The sequence below is a fragment of the Oncorhynchus gorbuscha genome, linkage group LG03 (genome assembly GCF_021184085.1).
Source record: "Oncorhynchus gorbuscha isolate QuinsamMale2020 ecotype Even-year linkage group LG03, OgorEven_v1.0, whole genome shotgun sequence".
Taxonomy (NCBI): domain Eukaryota; kingdom Metazoa; phylum Chordata; class Actinopteri; order Salmoniformes; family Salmonidae; genus Oncorhynchus; species Oncorhynchus gorbuscha.
The window spans coordinates 68,752,375-68,773,675 of NC_060175.1; the positions used below are offsets into that span (position 1 = coordinate 68,752,375).

The following is a 21,301-nucleotide window of genomic DNA, read 5'->3' on the forward strand; positions in this document are numbered from 1 at the left end:
ACTTCATGAACAGGAATTACATTTACTCTCACGGGTGGCCCAAAATAGCTATGTGAAAGCCACGCCTTCAATCTTCTGATAGTCTGCCACCTCTATAATATATATTTAAAAAGGCTCTAAAATGAACCCCTCTCGTCACAAAAAGGTTCCGGTTTGATCCTTTACATAGGGGTTCCTCGAGGAACCTTTTTCTACTGGAAATGTTCGCGGAGAGGCAATGCTGTCAATAATATCTCCATTCATCTAAAACGAACTCCAGCTGTTTGTTACACTTGCTAAGGTGGCAAATTTCGGATTGATGTTTGTCCCCCCTATATACAAATTGAAACAATTCCGAAATTTAAGTGACCATCTATCGTATTTGGGAACAATGCTTTCTTTGTTAATTATTTTTCACACAAGAAAATACTAAATAATACGATGAGTTTAAAAGGCAACTGGAAAGAGCAGGAGAAGTTTTTCAAAAACCCAGAGAGGCTTGTAAGGCACCTCCCTCTTTCGAATATTTATAGAATAAAAAGTATCCTGATTTTTAAGACTAATAAACAAATAATTGAAGTACAAGGTAAACTTCATGATTTGGGGTGGGGGGGGGAGAGAGAGAAAAAAGACATTCAAGTAAAACGCATAATCAAAATAAGTGACTGATAGGCAGGAAATGATTCAATAATCATTTTGTATTTGAAGGAGTTGTTGAAGGAGCTGATATGGTATTTGAGTCAAGGAGACTGTTAAAAAAACTGACCTCTGTAGGTGATGGAGAATTGACCTAATCTTGCATGGGAATAAAGGGGTGTGGAGATCTGTGGCAGTTCTTGTAGCGTAATGATAAACCTGTGTTTTGAATTTGAATAGCATTTGATAATAAACAGGGAGTAGATTCATTTTGAATTGGATGACAAACAACAGACTTGAAGTTGGTTGATTTCATAAATATAGAGGATTTGAAGACAATTTAAGAGCGGAGAGGAATGTATTTTATACCCTACTCATAGATTATGCTAGAATTGCTGAAGAGAAGTGCATGATTGTAAAACATTTGCTGAGGTTTATGTAGAGCTGCTATTGTGGGAGCATCTTTATGAAATGGTCCTAGTTAATTAAACATTCATGTTGCTGACAGATACTGGGGCTATCTACCCAGACCTTTCTTGAGACTATGGCTGTGATTCATTTGACTCCCAATGGAATCTAAATTGAATTACCATTACGTTTTATTCTTTCCCCACTTCGTGCTGCATGCACAGTTGTGGTATGGCTGAGGATGTTACATAATAGAGAGAGAAATGTTCGTGGAAATGTTCAATTATAGACATTTGTACTGTTATGTAACTGTAGCAATGCCATTTAAAGCAACAAAAAAAACACACAAAAAAGCAAAAATATTGATACAGTATTTATCAAGTTTCAGTTTACAGCAATCTGTTTATTGCTTTTCTCTTTTGCACAGGCACATTAAGTAATGTAATGTGTAATCACACTTTAAGAATGTACCTTGTTTTTCGTATCGTCCTTGAGGAACAATACATATCTCTGTCACATGTGTGATGCTCTATTGTGCAAGCTCTTTCCCTAACCCCTGCTCTCATGGCCCTGGCCCCTGTCTCCCTGCAGCTGGCCGCCCTGCAGCAGAGTGCCCTGAGGAAGGTGAAGAGGACCCTGCCCAGCCCCCCTCCAGAGGAAAGCCACCTCCCCATCATCACACCGGCCCTCCCCCAGATGTACATGCCGTCCGTGCCCTCCCTGAGGGCCGGAACCAGGCCAGGTCTGGCAGCCAAAGCCAGCCTGCTGAAGGACCTCACCCACGAGCTGAAGGCTGTGGAGCAGGAGTCCACCAAGCTTCGCAAGCAGCAGCAGGAGCTGGAGGAGGAGGAGAAGGAGATTGATGCCAAGCTGCGATACCTAGAGCTGGGCATCCATCAGCGCAAGGAGACCCTGGTGAAGGAGAGGGAGAGGAGGGATATGGCCTATCTGCGCTGCATGGGCGACCCGCGAGACTACATGTCAGACAGCGAGCTGAATAACCTGCGGCTGGCGGCCGCTGTAGCTTCCTATGAGAGCAACGGGGTGCTGACCAGACCCAGCACAGCACCAATGAGCCAGTTCACCAGCGATTTCAACACAGCCGCCCAGTTTCCTCCCACCTCCTCCTTCGTCTCCTACCAGTCCTACCACACCCTGAGCCAGCCAGCTCCAGCTCCAGCTCCCCAGCCCGGCACCCCTTACCAGACTGCAGCCTTCAATCAGCCCCCCTACCCTTCAGTGTCCCAGGCAGCGGCTCTCCCCCAGCCCACCCCCCTGCAGACCCAACATCCTCCCCCATCCTACCAGACCCATTCCTTCTCCTCCCACACATTCCCACAGAGCCATCCCCCCTACCCGACAGAGCAGTGTGTGCACCCACTGCCTCAGCAACAGCAACAGCCTAGCCACCAGGGATTCCAGCATGCCCAGCCTGGCCAACCTCCCTACCCCACCCACACCTCTCCATACCCCAGTCAGGTGTCCTACCCAGCTGGCCCTGGGCAGATCACTCCCTACCAGCCCCAGGTAGACATCCTCACTGTCCACCAGAGACCGAGACAGACCTCGCTGGCTGACCTGGAGCATAAGATGCCCACCAATTATGAGGTTGTAAGCAACCCCACTGTAGGGGTGAACACCACGGCCCAAGACACCATGTACTCCTCCTCCAGTGGGGCACCCCCATACGGACAGTATACTGGTGGTACCACCATGGTCAACACTTATGGGCCATACTCTACGGCAGTCTCCAGTACATATGGCCAGTACACCACGACAGTATCCAACACATACGGGCAGCAGTACACTTCCACCCCGGCCAGTACGTATGGCCAATATACCACCACCACAGCTAACACCTATGGCTACACCACCACTACAGCCAGCTCCTATGGCCAATACACTGCGACAGTGGCCAACAGCTATGGCCATGGCACTCCATCTGACCGTCTGCACTCAGTTGACAGCCCCTCTACCTACGCACAGGACGGTCTCTATGGTCCCGCAAGCCTGGAGCAGAATGTCCCAAGGAACTACGTCATGTGCGATGACATCAGTGAGCTGACCAAGGAGGGCCTGGGCGGCACAGTGGACATGCACCGGAGCGATGGCCACGGTGGACGCTACGCAGGGGAGAGCGGTCCGGCGAGAGGAGGAAGCTCCTACGGCAGGCCGGAGGACGAGCTGACCAGGGAGGAAGACCTGTATGAGCACCACAGCAGGGGTAAGAGCAGTTACCACCCACGAGGGTCAGACACATACGGCCGAGTAGTGGGCAGCAGCAGCACTAGCATGGGTGGGGGGTCCTCCTATTACTATGATGACTACACCAAACACGGTGCACAGCGCCCCGGTGTCCAGAAGCACGCCTCCAAGAGCCTGGCTCCGGCCGTCATGTCCTCCAAGCGCAGCAAGCACCGCAAGCAAGGCGAGGAGCAGAAGATCTCCAAGTTCTCCCCCATCGAGGAAGCACGCGATGTGGAGGCAGACCTGGCCTCCTACGCCGCGAGCACGTCGGGCGGCGGCAGCTTCAGCGTGGCGTCGCGGGCCAGGAAGCTGCAGGACGACATGGCCCACAGCCTGAGGAAGAGCGCCTACGAGCAGAAGAGATACTCCTATCCGGAGGAGCGCATGTACTACACCTCAGGCCGTTCGCGCTCCACGGGCTACGGCATGGACAAGATCTCGTCCCGGGACTACGCCGGCTACCGCAGCCGCTCCTACGAGAGAGATGGGGACAAGGAGCGCTCATCGTACAGGGCGAGCTATAGCCGGGGCAGACCCCCCATGCGCTCTCAGTATTCTTCGGAGGAGAGCCCTCTCAGCCCCATGGGTGTTCATGTGAGGGCCTCCTCCCTGGGCCCAGAGCTGTACGACAGCCGTAGTAGTCAGTATTATGGCCAGTACGACTACAGCCACTCCATGCCTGACGTGCAGGATCACATGAGAGACTTGCCCCGGACACACGTCTACAAGCCCGACAATTCTTACATTATAGACGATATGCATTGCGCTGTTTCGGACAGTGAAGGTAAATGAGTGCTGAATGCCAGTCTCTGCCCACGAATAAACATCCCCCACCCAACCAAAGATAAGGCTAGATGAGAGAAAGAGAGAGAGTCGTTGCATGCTGTGCTGGTTTTGTGTCTCAAGTCGTATTCTGGCTGCTCACGTCCCGACTGACTGACTGTCTGTGCTATCTGCATGAACAGCCACGTCCAATTTCTTCACTTAGTTCGTCAACTTTCTTTTCACTTGCATGTTATTCTGAGAGATGCACAACTTTTTTTCACACAAAACCGTCGTCTTGTCAAAGTTGTTTCATTTACTTGTTGTGATGAACTTATTTTGTGATTTTTTTTCATCAGTGTTTTACATTTGTTTTCTTGTTTTATGTGTCTTGTTTTTGCATGGGTGTAAATCTTGAATTCTCTTTAGTTTTTTCCTTTCTCTTTCTATTCTTGCCTTCCTGTTCTTCTTTTGCATGGCCTCAGTCTGCATGCCTCTGTCGCCGTCAGACTTGGAGATTGACTGTGATCTACTCTTGGTTTCCAAAGCCTACCATCTTGGCCAGGAAGAGACGGACTGGTTTGAGAAGCCCAGGGACCTGCGCTCTAGCTCCCGCCACTATGGCAGTGGTGGCCACTCCTCGTCCGGCCGTAGCCGCCACGTCAAGCACACCTACCACGACTATGACGAGCCCCCAGAGGAGGACCTGTGGCCCCAGGACGAGTACGGCCACAGCCGCCAATCTTCCACCTCGCGAGACCATCGCCACCACGGCAGCACCAGTTCTGGGAGACACTCCGCCTCGTCCCGCCACTCGGACGAACCGCGCACCTCGCGCTCCTCCAAGGGCCACCCCAAAGACCCGTCCATGCGCCACGACTCCCGCCAGATGTCCTCGTCAGGGAAGAGGGGTGACCCGCGCTCCCAGGGGGGGTATCACTCATCGGACTACTCCAGGGACCCGTCGGGCCACCACCACAGCCAGGGCCGCTCCTCCAAGTCCTCATCCTCGCACGATGGGCGGACTTCCTCCAGGAAGCAGCAAGAACTCCAGGGTCACCCTCCTTCCTCCTCCAGGGGCCAGGGCAGCTCTGGCCGTGTGCCAGGATCCGCCGGTGGGCCCCCGGGCTCCAGGGGACAGGGTCCTACCTCCCAGCAGGACGGGCTGCAGCAAGGCCAACGCACCCAGCTGCAGCAGCAGCCCCAGACCTTGGCGGCACGACAGACAGGCACCACCCCTGCAGGCACCACTCCTGGGGGCCAGCAGCCTCTGGGCCTGGCCCAAGCCCAGCAGGGTCTACAGGCCAAGCCTGGTCAGCTTGGTCCTGGTCAAGCCGGTCGCCAGCCACAGGCAGGAGGCCCACTGGGGCAACTGCCACTAACTGCGGTGAGTACAGGACTGTGACATAGTGCATTGCAAGTGTGGTTACAAACAATCAGTGACTCTGGATTGAAAGTGTCATGATTATTCAAATCTACCATCTACATGAGAATCACTGTAAATGTGTGTAGAGTATTATTTCACGCGTTGAGGCGGCTTTAGAGGTCTCTGGTGGCATCTCTCCCTCTCATCTCTTTCTTGCCTCTTTTTCGTCTGTCTCCCTCCTCCTTTTCCTCTCTTCCACCTCCCCTCTCTCTCATTCTCTCTCCATCTCCCTCTCTACCGCCTCTCTCTCTGTCTCTCTGATAAGGCCTAGCACATCATTGTGAGAAGAGGTTTTATTTAAATGTGTGTGAAATCCTGTTGGCAGACATTATCTGGTCTTGTGATTAGCACTGTGGCTGTAGATAGTGGCAGTGTAACAGCCTCTGTCTAGTCCACAGATGGAGGAGAGAGATTCATCCCCCAAAATGTCTTCCACTGCAAATCATTCCCTGTCCTCCCGTTACCGTTTGTTTTCTTATGTCTCTGAATACATCAACATGTTTATAATATACAGAACTATACAACGTGCAAACGATTTTTGGCTATGTGTTGTGTTTTGCATCTAACCCTGTACTCTAGGCCATAGAGAACCTGAATTATAGGAATTATAGGATCTCTGTGCTATAGCCTATACTGATAACGTAAAATGAAATATTCCATATTGTGTATGATCATCATTCTTATGTGCAGACTGAGATATGGTTCTGAAAGATGGTTCCATGCTCCAAATAGAAATACAGTTGTTAGAGAATCATATACATCCAATCACATTCATCCCGTACCACATTCAATTGAACTGTCATGGCGCCTGTTCTCTCTGAAAGGCCCGATGAGTGATTAAACATCATTTCTTCAAAATGCTAATTGAGGGTTGAAATGAATGGAATGTATCCGTTTGCCGGGTAAAGTGAATGCAAAACCTATCCTGTGTTGTTATTTGGCAAACGTCCACAATGCTAAGCGAATGATGTTATATTTGTTCCATTAACCCCTTACAGAGATCATATTCCCAGTTTGTAAATCTAGATGCACGCTTAGATGCACGGCTGGTTGGTTTGCAGGGAGGAAGCATGAAACTCTTTTCAGCCCAATGATCTCTGGCATTGATAATACTCATTCTGCATCATTCTGTCTTTCAAAGGAAGTTTTGGCATGGTATTTTACAGTAGGTGGTTAACATGATATGAATCACATTTTTCAGTGCATCAGAACAAAATGAGCCAGTTTGCCACGTTTAACCGTGTTCCTCGTCTCTTTGTCTCCGTCTCGCTCTTCCAGCAAGCACCTGTCGCAAACACACCCCCTGTGACTGCCATAGGGGCCAAAGCTGTCATAGGAGGGGCAGCCCAACCTGCAAAAACACCTCAACCCCCACTCACAGGAATAGGTAAACACCCCTGTATGCACTCAAACTGCTCCTGCTCTACCCACTGAACATTTCCCCGAGAATGATTAGTACACTTGTTCTCTCCTACACTCTAAAACATTCTGGGTTGTTGGGATGACCCAACTGCTGGGTTGAATGCATTGGGTCACTGAGTTGGCCCAGCCGCACACCTAATAGACCACGATTCCTGAAAATAAGGGATTACTTTTCAAAAAAGACCTAGCATGGAAGTGAATAAAAACACAACTGATGGTTGAATTAACCAATGTTCGGGTATAACCCGACTGGCTGGGTCATTATTCACCCAGCCTGTGTTCTTTCCATTATTCACCCAGCACTGGGTTCCCAAATAACCCAAATTGGATTGTTTTTACCCAAGCATTTCTTAGAGTGTAGGCATACATTAGTCAATCTCCCACAGACAAAACAGACAGACAGACCAACAGGAAGACAGACAGATGTACGCACGCACGCACACACACACACACACACACACACACACACACACACACACACACACACACACACACACACACACACACACACACACACACACACACACACACACACACACACACACACACACACACACACACACACACACACACACACACACACACACACACACACACACACACACACACACACACACACACAGAGAGAGAGAGAGAAAGAGAGTGTTACGTAATCAGGTATCACCGGTGTCCTGTTTAATCGCAGGCATTCATTCTGAGAAGGCTTTGGAAAGTTGATGGATATCCCTAACTTTGGAAACACAGAGGGAAAGTTAATTTCAACTTCAAGTTTCATTTGTCACATGCCCAAATATAGAGAAATGCTTAACTTGCAAGCCCTCCCCAACAGTGCAGTGTTCAATATCAAAATTGTGTAACACATTTTTTTTTTCACTAAAAAAATAAGAAATACGAGAGGAAGCTATTTCCAGGGTCAGTGTCAGTACCAAATGTACAATCGTGGCCAAAAGTTTTGAGAATGACACAAATATTAATTTTCACAAAGTCTGCTGCCTCAGTTTGTATGATGGCAATTTGCATATACTCCAGAATGTTATGAAGAGTGATCAGATGAATTGCAATTAATTGCAAAGTCCCTCTTTGCCATGCAAATGAACTGAATCCCCCAAAAACATTTCCACTGCATTTCAACCCTGCCACAAAAGGACCAGCTGACCTCATGTCAGTGATTCTCTCATTAACACAGGTGTGAGTGTTGACGAGGACAAGGCTGGAGATCACTCTGTCATGCTGATTGACTGGAAGCTTCAAAAGGAGGGTGGTGCTTGGAATCATTGTTCTTCCTCTGTCAACCATGGTCACGTGCAAGGAAACACGTGCCGTCATCATTGCTTTGCACATAAAGGGCTTCACAGGCAAGGATATTGCTGCCAGTAAGATTGCACCTGAATCAACCATTTATCAGATCATCAAGAACTTCAAGGAGAGCGGTTCAACTGTTGTGAAGAAGGCTTCAGGGCGCCCAAGAAAGTCCAGCAAGCGCCAGGACCGTCTCCTAAAGTTGATTCAGCTGCGGGATCTGGGCACCACCAGTATAGAGCTTGCTCAGGAATGGCAGCAGACAGGTGTGAGTGCATCTGCACGCAAGACTTTTGGAGGATGGCCTGGTGTCAAGAAGGGCAGCAAATAATTCACTTCTCTCCAGGAAAAACATCAGGGACAGACTGATATTCTGCAAAAGGTACAGGGATTGGACTGCTGAGGACTGGGGTAAAGTCATTTTCTCTGATGAATCCCCTTTCTGATTGTTTGGGTCAGGCATAAATAAAGAATGGTTCCAACACATCCTACGGGAGCAACTTCTTCCAGGAACAATTTGGTGACGAACAATGCCTTTTCGAGCATGATGGAGCACCTTGTCATAAGGCAAAAGTGATAACTAAGTTGCTCGGGGAACAGAACATCGATATTTTGGGTCAAGGGCCAGGAAACTCCCCAGACCTTAATCCCATTGAGGACTTGTGGTCAATCCTCAAGAGGCGGGTGGACAAACAAAACCCCACAAATTCTGACAAACTCCAAGCATTGATTATGCAAGAATGGGCTGCCATCAGTCAGGATGTTGCCCAGAAGTTAATTGACCACATGCCAGGGCGGATTGCAGAGGTCTTGAAAAAGAAGGGTCAAATATTGCAAATATTGACTCTTTGCATCAACTTCATGTAATTCTCAATAAAAGCCTTTGACACTAATGAAATGCTTGTAATTATACTTCAGTATTCCATAGTAACATCTGACAAAAATATCTAAAGACACTGAAGCAGCGAACTTTGTGGAAATTAATATTTGTGTCATTCTCAAAACTTTTGGCCACGACTGTACAATGTGCAGGGATACTGGAGCATTAGAGGTAGATATGACCCAAATTTATCTGCGCAATAATTCTGGACATAAAATACTGTATAAACAACAGGAAATCAGCTCCAAGTGATTTCAATTCAAGAAATCTTTTCCCGGGTATCCCCTCTCACGTATAATATAGAGAGAGAAACAACCAGAGTTGGAAATTTACATACACTTAGGTTGGAGTCAATAAAACTCGTTTTTCAACCACTTCACAAATTTCTTGTTAACAAACTATAGTTTTGGCAAGTCGGCTGGGACATCTACTTCGTGCATGACACAAGTAATTTTTCCAACAATTGTTTACAGACAGATTATTTTACTTATAATTCACTGTATCACAATTCTAGTGTGTCAGAAGTTTCCTTACACTTAAATTGACTGTGCCTATAAACAGCTCGGAAAATTCCAGAAAATGATGTCATGGCTTTAGAAGCTTCTGATAGGCTAATTGACATAATTTGAGTCAATTGGAGGTGTACCGGTGGATGCATTTCTAGGTCTACCTTCAAACTCAGTGCCTCTTTGCTTGACATCATGGAAAAATCCAAAGAAATCAGCCAAGATCTCAGGAAAAAATTGTAGACCTCCACAAGTCTGGTTCATCCTTGGGAGCAATTTCCAAACGCCTGAAGGTACCACGGTCATCTGTACAAACAATAGTACGCAAGTATAAACACCATGGGACCACGCAGCCGTCATACCGCTCAGGAAGGAGACACGTTCTGTCTCCTAGAGACGAACAAACTTTGGTGCGAAAAGTGCAAATCAATCCCAGAACAACAGCAAAGGACCTTGTGAAAATGCTGGAGGAAACAGGTACAAAAGTATCTATATCCACAGAGTCCTATATCGACATAACCTGAAAGGCCGCTCAGCAAGGAAGTCCTATATCGACATAACCTGAAAGGCCGCTCAGCAAGGAAGAAGCCAATGCTCCAAAACTGCCATAAATAAACCAGACTACGGTTTGCAACTGTATATGGGGACAAATATCATACTTTCTGGATGAAGGAAAAAGAGGGAGGCTTGCAAGCCGAGAACACCATCCCAACAGCATCTTGTTGTGGGGGTGCTACGTTGCAGGAGGGACATGTGTACTTCAAAAATAGATGGCATCATGAGGTAGGAAAGTAGTGTGGATATATTGAAGCAGCATTTTAAGACATCAGTCAGGAAGTTAAAGCATGTTCGCAAATGGGTCTTCCAAATGGACAATTACCCCAAGCATACTTCCAAAGTTGTGGCAAAATGACAACAAAGTCAAGGTATTGGAGTAGCCATCACAAAGCCCTGACCTCAATTCTATAGAAAATGTGTGGGCCGAACTGAAAAAGCATGTGCGAGCAAGGAGGCCTACAAACCTGACTCAGTTACACCAGCTCTGTCAGGAGGAATGGGACAAAACCTACCCAACTTATTGTGGGAAGCTTGTGGAAGGCAACCCAAAACGTTTGACCCAAGTTAAACAATTTAAAGGCAATGCTACCAAATTCTAATTGAGTGTATGTAAACTTCTGACCCACTGGGAATGTGATGAAAGAAATAAAAGCTGAATAAATCATTCTCTCTACTATTATTCTGACATTTCACATTCTTAAAATAACGTGGTGATCCTAACTGACCTAAGATAGGGAATTGTTACGAGGATGAAATGTCAGGAATTGTGAAAAACTGAGTTTAAATGTATTTGGCTAAAAATGTTTAATAATAATTCTCCCCAATTTTAATCTTGTCTCATCGCTGCAACTCCCCAACGGGCTCAGCAGGCAAAGGTCAAGTCATGCGTCCTACGAAACATGACCCGCAAAAACGCGCTTCTTAACACCTGCCCGCTTAACCCGGAAGCCAGCCACCAATGTGTTGGAGGAAACACCGTTCACCTGACGACCGTGGTCAGCCTGCAGGCGCCCTGCCCGCCACAAGGAGTCACTAGGGCACATTGAGCCAAGTAAAGCCCCCCCGGCCAAAACCTCACCTCACCCAGACGACGCTAGGCCAACTGTGCGCTGCCCTATGGGACTCCCGATCACGTCCGGTTGTGATACAGCCCAGGAGCGAGCCCGGGTCTGTAGAAACGCCTCTAGCATTGCGATGCAGGGCCTTAGACCACTGCTCCACTCGGGAGGCCCCATTTTCAAGTCTTGCCATAGATTGTCAAGCTGATTTAAGTCAAAACTGCAACTAGGCCACTCAGAATCATTCAATGTTGTCTTGGTAAGCAACTCCAATGTATATTGTGTTTTAGGTTATTATCCTGCTGAAAGATGAATTTGTCTCCCCGTGTCTGTTGGAAAGCAGACTGAACCAGGTTTGCCTGTGCTTAGCTCTTTTCTGTTTATTTTTATCCTAAAAAAAACGAATTCAAGACTTTTGGAAAAGCATTCCAGGTGAAGCTGGTTGAGAGAATGCCAAGAGTGTGAAAAGCTGTCATCAAGGCAAAGGGTGGCTTCTTTGAACAATCTGTTTAACACTTTTTTTTGTACATTTTTTGGTTACTACATGATTCCATGTGTGTTATGTAGAAAATAGCAAAAATAAAGAAAAACCCTTGAATGAGTAGGTGTGTCCAAACTCTTGACTGTGACTGTGCATGTAAACAGGGCTGAAAAGTGACTGGTAGCAGGAATATATAAATACTTGTGGTAATATACTAATGGTAATATATACATGTAAAAGGAAGTAATAGTGACCAGTAGTAGGATAAATAGATAGATATTAATGGTAATAGAAGAGTAGCGGTGGTAATAAATCAAATCAATAATCATTTTAGCAGGCTGGGAACACACCCCCAGTGGGCCGCCCGCACCACCGTCTGTAGGGCCTTCAGGTTGAGAGTGGTGCAGTTGCCATACCATACTGTGATACAACCAGTCAGGATGCTCTCGGTGGTGCAGTTGTAAAAGTTCATAAGGATCTTTAGGGACCATGCTAAATCATTTCAGCCATTTTCGTGTCACGGTTCAATTGTGTCTGTGTTGACATGCTCTAGTCCAGTGATTCCCAAACCTTTTATAGTCCTGTACCCCTTCAAACATTCAACCTCCAAATTATGGTCAGTAAAGAAAACTTTAAGCTTGTCTCTCAAATCAAAAAACGTGTAAATACTTTGCCCCTTGATACCCAGCGCACTTCTGTATGTTGTAAAAGCCTTACATGGTTGCTGCCCATATCATTGCATAGTACAGAAAATACACGAGAGTTCAGGGGCCTCAAGCTGTCAGTCATTACCTTGGCAGCAAGAGCCTCTCTGGATGATGCAGTGTACCCAAGTGGCGTCGGGAGAAACTGCTTGCACGGGCGTTACCACTCCACTATGTCTCCCCGTCATGGGTTTTGCGCCATCAGTACAGATACCAACATGAGCAGCAGCTACGTTTGGCTACATACGGACCGTTAGTGGAGTTCCCGTGAGAGAGTAACGGTTAATGTGATTGGATGTTAATTATTTGACGAGGCTACCTGTATTTGACATTGTGTTGTTATTTCGCTGAACACTAGATGGTCAAATTTTATTTTGGGCCGTGAAACGAGGCTACTCAGGAGAGAGAAAAACCTCACCCAAATGTATAGATTTGTTGGAAAATATAACCGGGTTGTTCGATTCTTTTTTTTAAATGTAAAATGTGAATCACATTTTTATTTGGTGTACCCCCGACGGCATTGCGCGTACCCCTGGGAGAATACCTGCTATAGTCTATACAGTCCCATCACCTCGCTAACAGTTGCATAGACAGTTCTGTGGAAATAGAGACCCGGGTCAGAAACAGTCTGTAAAGCGCAAATTGGGAATCAGATTTATGTCAAAAGCTGGTGCGGTCATCTCCAGATAAATGCAATGGCTTCAGATTGTTGTGATAGTGTGCACTAAACCGGAGTATGGCATCAACTGGGTTAAAAATAAAGTATTTGAATTGAAAGGTACACCAAACAAGGTTTATACTAATCAGGATTCAATTATATTTTAAGATTTACATTTTCAGAGAATCAGTTTCTAATCATCATCCACCCCCCTTCTCCCTGCAGGCTCCAAGGCCGCCCCTAGACCCAGTGGCATCGGGAGTGCGGCAACAGGTCAACCGGGGATGGAGGGGGATAGTCTCCTCTCTAAAGTCCTACCAGGAAACCCTGCAGAGGCAGCAGGAAAACTAGGAGAAGGTGATATGCTGGATCTCAGACTCGTTTTTACTCTCTCTCTGTGGAACTTTCATGTTATTCCATCAACGTCACCTTTACGGTGCATTCTCCTTGCTACAATATGCCTAATCTCTCACTCACTCTCCCTCCCTCCCTCCCTCCCTCCCTCCCTCCCTCCCTCCCTCCCTCCCTCAACAGCTATCTCCGGTTTCGGCAAGAAGTTCACCTCGTTGTGGTGAGGTGTTGAGATGATGGTAAGTGTTCGCCTGCATTACCAAGTAAAAAGACTATTGATTCTGACTGTGTGGGTGGTTCCGTTTTTCCCCCGGACCACTTTGTGCACATTGTTTGTAGGCACTGTGTGCAGGTTTGAGTGTCTCTCCTGTGTCCCGAACAAGGCTTTTAGAACAGGATGACTGCTCACCCCAGTAAGTGACAAGTGGGAGTCTCACGGATCGTGTGATTTCAGGTGTCTGTAAATGTTATGGAGGACATTGTGAGGCTTCGTACCAGAAAAACCTAGGAAGACCCCTGCTTTGTTTTACTATGAGAGAGAGAGAGAGAGGGAGTGAGGGAAAGATATAGCCATCGATAGAGGAAATCTGAGCGCACTGGTGAGTACAAAATCTCTATTCCCTGCCTAAAGCTCCCTCATTTTCAGAATATTACATTAAAAAAACTACTTTGTAAAGTATTTATTTTCCAATGAGACCCGATGGCTTTATTGTAGTGTAATATGGAAAAACATAAATGACACTGAACTTAGTAAGTAGTACATACAGTATTGTGTATATTTCAAGTTGCAGAATTTTAAAATGTAATTGGAAAAGATTAGCGAACCTGACATGATCATGACCAATCAGCTTAAGATTGATTGTTTTTTCCCATTCAGCCAATGAGGACAGGAATCAATGGATGCTGTGTGTCCCAGGCCTGAGCCCACGATTGCAGAGAAACAATGCTGCTTTCTCTGGCAGGCCAGACAGTAAGTAGTGCACACAGACTCATCAAGCACAACTAAGATTAGAAAAAGTAGGATGGTGGGCACCTCTTAGTGATACACTAATGACACAAGAATTATCACAAAACAAGCATCATTATTTACTAATATAGTTAATTATGCAGTGATGGTGTGGGAAATATTTAGCTCACAGCCAAGGTAGATTCTAGATTCTTTCATCTCTTAATATGTTGCAGTCAAGTCACTCCTGCTATTGTGTACATATAGGAGGTCTATACTGTTTACTGCAAAACAGCACTGCACCTTGCGCTAACCTTTTCAGGAACCCTGACCCTTGACCCATGGGCTCTCTGTCAGCCTCTGCATGAGTGCACTGTAACAGCCATATTACTGTAACATCCATACACTGGCATTGACAGTGTGATTCTCTAGGGCCAACCGCAGGTCACGTTTCAATGGGCAACCAGGGCTAAAGAAGAGTCTGCCGAATGGCCTTCGATGTCCAGATGTATGTGACACAACCTTCATGAAGAGTTTTGACCTTACCTCCGAGGTATAAGGCACATCGAAAGACTCAATGAGATAGCATGTAATCCCAGGGCAAATTCTACCTACACCTGTCTGTGGCATTGTGTCATTCGTTTTGGCAGTGTTAGCACTATTTTGTTATCTTCTACCCCTTCTTCCAGTTTCTAGAGAGAATAGAACATCTCATATTTGATTACAGTAGTTTGTAACTGAACAGCAGAGTATCTTGTGGTTCAACTGCAGTCCCTTTATATCACAAAGCACCGGGAGACAAATAGTTAAAGAAAAACACCACTCAAAACACGATTGTTTGGTATTTTCTTCATTAGTCCACTGTTGATACATTCCCAAAATGTTTCGCAAGTCAGCAATCAAGCGCAGCACAAGATATTGGACTCTCAAGAAGCACAATGTCACTTTCATGAAGCAAATGGTCACAAAAATGTTTAGTGGATTTTTCCTTTAAACAAAACACTCTACCCTCAAGCACGTATAGTTAGGTTATTGTTACTTTCTGGCTAGCCCGCTATTTTTAATTATGCATCGGTGAATTAGATGAAGGGGGTTATCCGGTTATGAACAACACTCATCGTATTCACGGAGAACAGAGCACGCTCTCTGACTATGGAACAGCTCTTTGGCCGGTAACAGTATCCGTGGATGGATATGAGATTGAGTGACGTGGTAATGTGTGCCAGAAGATTGTGTATCCATCCACCTCCGCCCCGGGACTCTTTATTCTCCACTCCCCCACCCCACAGCATACACTGTATACTTCTCAACTCCTCACTGTTCATCCACTACAAGTACAGAGGGCTCTGTTTTACCTTCGTTTGCTAAAGTAACCATTCTTTACCTTCCGTTCTCTCTCTACCAACTCATCTCTCTACCTCCTCCTCATCTCTCTGCCTCCTCCTCATCTCTCTACCTCCTCCTCATCTCTCTGCCTCCTCCTCATCTCTCTGCCTCCTCCTCATCTCTCTGCCTCCTCCTCTTCTCTCTACCTCCTCCTCTTCTCTCTACCTCCTCCTCTTCTCTCTACCTCCTCCTCTCTCTACCTCCTCATCTCTCTACCTCCTCATCTCTCTACCTCCTCATCTCTCTACCTCCTCATCTCTCTACCTCCTCCTCTTCTCTCTAACTCCTCCTCTTCTCTCTGCCTCCTCCTCATCTCTCTACCTCCTCTTCTCTCTACCTCCTTCTCTCTACCTCCTCCTCATCTCTCTACCTCCTCCTCTTCTCTCTGCCTCCTCCTCTTCTCTCCTACCTCCTACATCCCTCTTCTCTCTACCTCCTCATCTTCTCTCTACCTCCTCTCTCTCTGCCTCCTCTCATCTCTCTGCCTCCTCCTCATCTCTCTACCTCCTCCTCATCTCTCTGCCTCTCTCATCCTCCTCCTCCTCATCTCTCTGCCTCCTCCTCATCTCTCTGCCTCCTCCTCATCTCCCTACATCCTCCTCATCTCTCTGCCTCCTCCTCATCTCTCTGCCTCCTCCTCATCTCTCTGCCTCCTCCTCATCTCTCTGCCTCCTCCTCATCTCTCTGCCTCCTCCTCATCTCTCTGCCTCCTCCTCATCTCTCTGCCTCCTCCTCATCTCTCTACCTCCTCCTCATCTCTCTGCCTCCTCCTCATCTCTCTGCCTCCTCCTCATCTCCCTACCTCCTCCTCATCTCTCTGCCTCCTCCTCATCTCTCTGCCTCCTCCTCATCTCTCTACCTCCTCCTCATCTCTCTGCCTCCTCCTCATCTCCCTACCTCCTCCTCATCTCTCTGCCTCCTCCTCATCTCTCTACCTCCTCCTCATCTCTCTGCCTCCTCCTCATCTCCCTACCTCCTCCTCTTCCCCCATGGTGCGTAACAGATTTCATATCGCGCAGCAGTAATGTATGATGGCTATGCTACGTTGAAAATGACAAACCAGCACTGTCATATGACCTCTCTAGAGTAATTAACTCGGCCCAAGAATAAAGCTGTGGAACCAAGGCGAGCAGCGTTGGAGGAGCAAACGGAACAACCACAACGTTTGTTTAAATTATAGCATCGTTGCCTTTGTGACAGAAGAGAGCATCCCTGATTGTTTTTGAATTGTGTTGTGAAATTGTGACATCGGAGCCCTGCTCTCCCAGTGTGCCCGTTAAGGTCACGGCCTTTTAGGGTCACTGGGATGTAAATGTAATGAATACGGCGAGCAGCTAACTGTTCCACACAATAAGTTTCGATGTGATATCTAAACGTACTGTAACGTGACACCTGAACAGACCCCTCATGCTTAACATAGCATAATTGAAGATAGCATTACCGTGTGGATCACCTGGCATCTACTGAGACTCGCAGGAAGGCAGGAATATCACGCACATCAAATTGTGCAGGAACACACAGACATTTTAGGAATTGACCACTACGCTCACAGAGGCTTCCTTCTACCAAAGTGGGGCAGCAGTGCACAGAATATGAGAGAGAAAGGGAGAGAGAGAGACCATGTTACAGTACATTACATCATAGCAACCCAATGAACCCAATATAAAAAACCCTAGTGTTGAGAACTGGAACTTCGGTTTTGAATGGCTGTCCCCATGGGGTCCTGTTAGACAAGCTCAAGCAGAACGCCTTAACAGGCTTTACCGTAGCTTCCCCTAGTGTATCTGATTAACACGCCTTCATTTAGCACAACACCCAGTCACATCTCCTTAAATATATACTCTCACTGGCTCATGTTGTACATCATGCTACATGAAACACAACTACAGCACCCATAATGCTCTGTAATCATATACGGCTGTCCTCTCAGTGGAGACGTTCCCGGAAGCGAACACAACGTCTCCTTAAATAATACATCTAAGCGTGGTTGATTTCCTTCTGGAGAAGATGCTTTTGAAGCCCGTTGTGTGACTGGTGCATTATCCGTCGGCGACATACAGTGTGTCCGTCGGGGTCCGGCTGTCAGGAATGGCAGTGTGCTGCCTGAGACGGAGACTCACGCTGTATCCGTAGTGCAAGGTGTTGCAGCCAACCGCGCCGTGATGACTAACCACCTCATGTGACCACAGCCCCAGTCTGTCTCTCTCAGCATTAGCGTTCTCATGGACAGATATTGGTGCCGCTGATGGAATGAATGGAGCCTCATGCACAGTGAACCATCTTGTGTTTAGAGCTGTCTGCGAAATGGACTGTTCTGCTGTGTTTATGTCCGATTCGGTGAGAGAGAGCCTACATGTAGCCTGCCATGCCCTTACAGTCACAATATTCAATGGATGGTTGTTACTGTTAATATTTTGTTAAATGTGTTTTACTGAGGATAAACTGAGTGTAATGTAATAGAGAGGTAGTATAATTACATAACCTGCACAGGCCTCAGCACACTGTACAGTTCAGTTCTGTTTTTCTTCTGCTCTTCTGCCATCTAGTGTTGAATCATGGGATTTCACTCTGTTCTAATCATATGCTCAACTCTGCAGATAATGAGAGGGTTCATTTAGAACGCTTATTTCCACAGAATGATTTAATTAAGTTGTTCATTGGAGATCTATTTAATGTATTTACTGTTTCATTCAGGTAAGATACTCATAGGATACCAGTCACCTGACTTTGTGTTCACGTTCTCCAGATCGTTTTGAGGCCACCAGGCTGCAATGCCCACAGCCAAAGAACCAGGCCCCTGACACCCTGGGACCCCCAGAACACCCTAGGGCTGTGGTCTGCACTGAGGTCACAAGCCCCGAGGACCATTCCAGAGAGCGGCTAGCTGGATAGAGAGCCTGTTCCCCCTGGTCTCTGCCTCTGTCCGGGTTTTCAGCACCAACTCGCAAACAGCCATTATCCTTTGGGGAATGGGCTCTGTACTAAGGAATACTCCATCCAGCTGCTCTGTAAGAGGATGGGAGGGAGCCACAATACTGTGACACCCCAGCACACTGATGATGCTGTCCTCTAGTCCAGTGGTTCCCAACCTTTTTTCGGGTAACTGAATTTGGATCTGCCCGGAGTACCCCTGAAGTACCCCCTCATGTGCATTTTACCAGTCGGCCTACTATCTCATGAGTCTTCTCAAGTACCCCCCTGTTGATAGGCCAAATACTCCCAGGAGTCCTAGTACCCCTGGTTGGGAACCACTGCTCTAGTCTGTGGGCTGTTGTGCTGCTGCCTGCTGGGGGCGGAATACATCCCAGGGGGCGTGGCCATGGTGGCAGGTTAGGATCCTTGATTCCGTACGCCTGTGCTCAGACACACTCTCCTTTCATCTCCGAAATAAAGAAAAGAAAACTGAAGCGCTTCGTAGGTTTTTCTGGTACTAAATACTTCCTGTTTCATTTGGATGCTGATAACAATTTAGGGAAGAAGAAGAAGAAGAAAGGAAAAAAAACAAAATAAGGATGACTAGCATGACGACTCCACGGTTTGTTCTGGTTTTATCTTTACATTCCAGAATGAAAGAAGGCACCTTTTTTTTATGCTGACTCATTCTTTTTTTTTATGTGTCTAAGAAGTGTATAGTGGATTTAGGATTTTGAATGCATGGAACTTTATATCCAAGACCTTACACTGTTCACCATTTCAATCACAGAGGCCATAAGACACTGGTTAATAATAAAACTAATTTTTAAAAAACTCCAAAAGAAGACAAGGTGGACATAACACTGAATCTGGCTACAGAATGGGAGAATCATCATTCGGGAGGTTTTGGTTGAACCATGAGAGCCGAATGTGGCTAGTTTTTCCATTGCCGAGCCATTAATTCGAAAATAAAAAACATCCCCGGAACATTTGGGTTCATAGTGTTTCTGAACCTTCCCACAACGTTTGGGTTCATAGTGTTTCTGAACCTTCCCACAACGTTTGGGTTCATAGTGTTTCTGAACCTTCCCACAACGTTTGGGTTCATAGTGTTTCTGAACCTTCCCACAACGTTTGGGTTCATAGTGTTTCTGAACCTTCCCACAACGTTTGGGTTCATAGTGTTTCTGAACCTTCCCACAACGTTTGGGTTCATAGTGTTTCTGAACCTTCGTTTGGGTTCCTGAACAACGTTTGGGTTCATAGTGTTTCTGAACCTTCCGTTTGGGTTCATAGTGTTTCTGAAACGTTTGGGTTCATAGTGTTTCTGAACCTTCCCCACAACGTTTGGGTTCATAGTGTTTCTGAACCTTCCCACAACGTTTGGATCTCTGGTGTTTTTTTTATTTTAGTATTTTTTTTTACAACAGTTTTTTGTTCTCGCTCTGTATTTGCCTGATTTTCTGTTACATGATAGCGGACTCGCCTTAATCATGCCATTGTTTTTATTTCGAGTAAAGTGACTTAAATATCTTATTTTTGTACTCCATGTTATGTCCATAAAGCTTATTTCCATTGCAGACTTTTTTTTATGTGATAATGATGTCAGCTGGAACAACAGCTGTGAGATTCATTTAATATTTTTGTATGTTGTTTTACTTTTAGGCTTGAAATGATTTATATGATTTATTTTTCATACATTTATGTGTTTATGGTTGCCATAATAATTGATTACGTTATTTATTGATTTATGATTTTTAATAATGAAAATGCAATAGTATGTGGAAGGAAGTCAGTAAAGAGCACAGTCTTGTGTCATTTAAAAGAAAATCAGTGGTCAGGAATGTGTTGCCTCTGTCTGTATATCTGAGTTGTGAAATTTTCTGCTATCACATCTTAACAGGGCCACACCTGGGTCAGATTCACTAGGCACCAAACCGAAGAAACAATGGACTGAAACAGGGAGGGACTACCTGAAATTGTCCAATAAGAAACTCTAATTTTCATTTTCCATTGTAAAACGTTTTGCAACAGTGTGCTCTAATGAATACGACCCTGGAAATCCATTCTTGTACTTTGTTACTGCCCAGACAAGGCACATAATATCTGCCCATTTTGATATGTGAGCACTGCAAGACAGCAGAGAGGCACTGAATACAAACCAGTGCAAATCACCATTGAATCTGACTTGAAGTACTTTAGCATTCTTTTGTTGACTGTCATCATCATCAATGGGTTTTCATGTTCTCTGGCTAACTACAAATGTTTTAATATCCAAAAGAAGACAAAAGGGAAAAGAGATAATACTTACTGACAAGTAGTACATATATATGTGTTTCAAATATACTGAGGTTGACACACTGGAGAAACCTAGTCTGTGCACACTCACATATGGCGATATGACTTATGTGCACGTTCAAGGTGTTTGGAGCGTTAGACGCTGAAGAGTCAAAGATACAGTTGGTTCAGTCACCGATAGTTATTTGCCTTTTGTTTTTGCGACCAAACTGCAAACCCCAAGATGTTGACAGTTGTCACAGAAACCTCTCAGGTCAGTGTTCATCCTGCTGTTCTTTGCAGTGCAGTGTAGTTGGACTGGTCAGGTGGGACTGGTCAGGCACTCCGATGCTACAGAGGCCTACTGATGGGATCCCAAACCTGATGTATATTGTCTCTCTCTC

At 46.1% G+C, this 21,301-nt stretch overlaps 1 protein-coding gene across 1 annotated transcript in view; it reads left to right on the forward strand.

Annotated features, from left to right (window-relative positions):
* Positions 1-19,840, forward strand: part of LOC124031786 (protein bassoon-like) — a 236,661-nt gene extending 216,821 nt beyond the window's left edge. Inside the window, exons 6-13 of the mRNA XM_046343444.1 lie at positions 1,615-3,247; positions 4,581-5,419; positions 6,737-6,845; positions 13,250-13,381; positions 13,559-13,614; positions 13,830-13,974; positions 14,253-14,345; positions 18,454-19,840. Coding sequence (XP_046199400.1) covers positions 1,615-3,247; positions 4,581-5,419; positions 6,737-6,845; positions 13,250-13,381; positions 13,559-13,599 — 2,754 coding nt within the window. The 3' untranslated portion in view covers positions 13,600-13,614; positions 13,830-13,974; positions 14,253-14,345; positions 18,454-19,840. The remainder of the gene's footprint in view (positions 1-1,614; positions 3,248-4,580; positions 5,420-6,736; positions 6,846-13,249; positions 13,382-13,558; positions 13,615-13,829; positions 13,975-14,252; positions 14,346-18,453) is intronic.
* Positions 19,841-21,301: the final 1,461 nt, after the last annotated feature.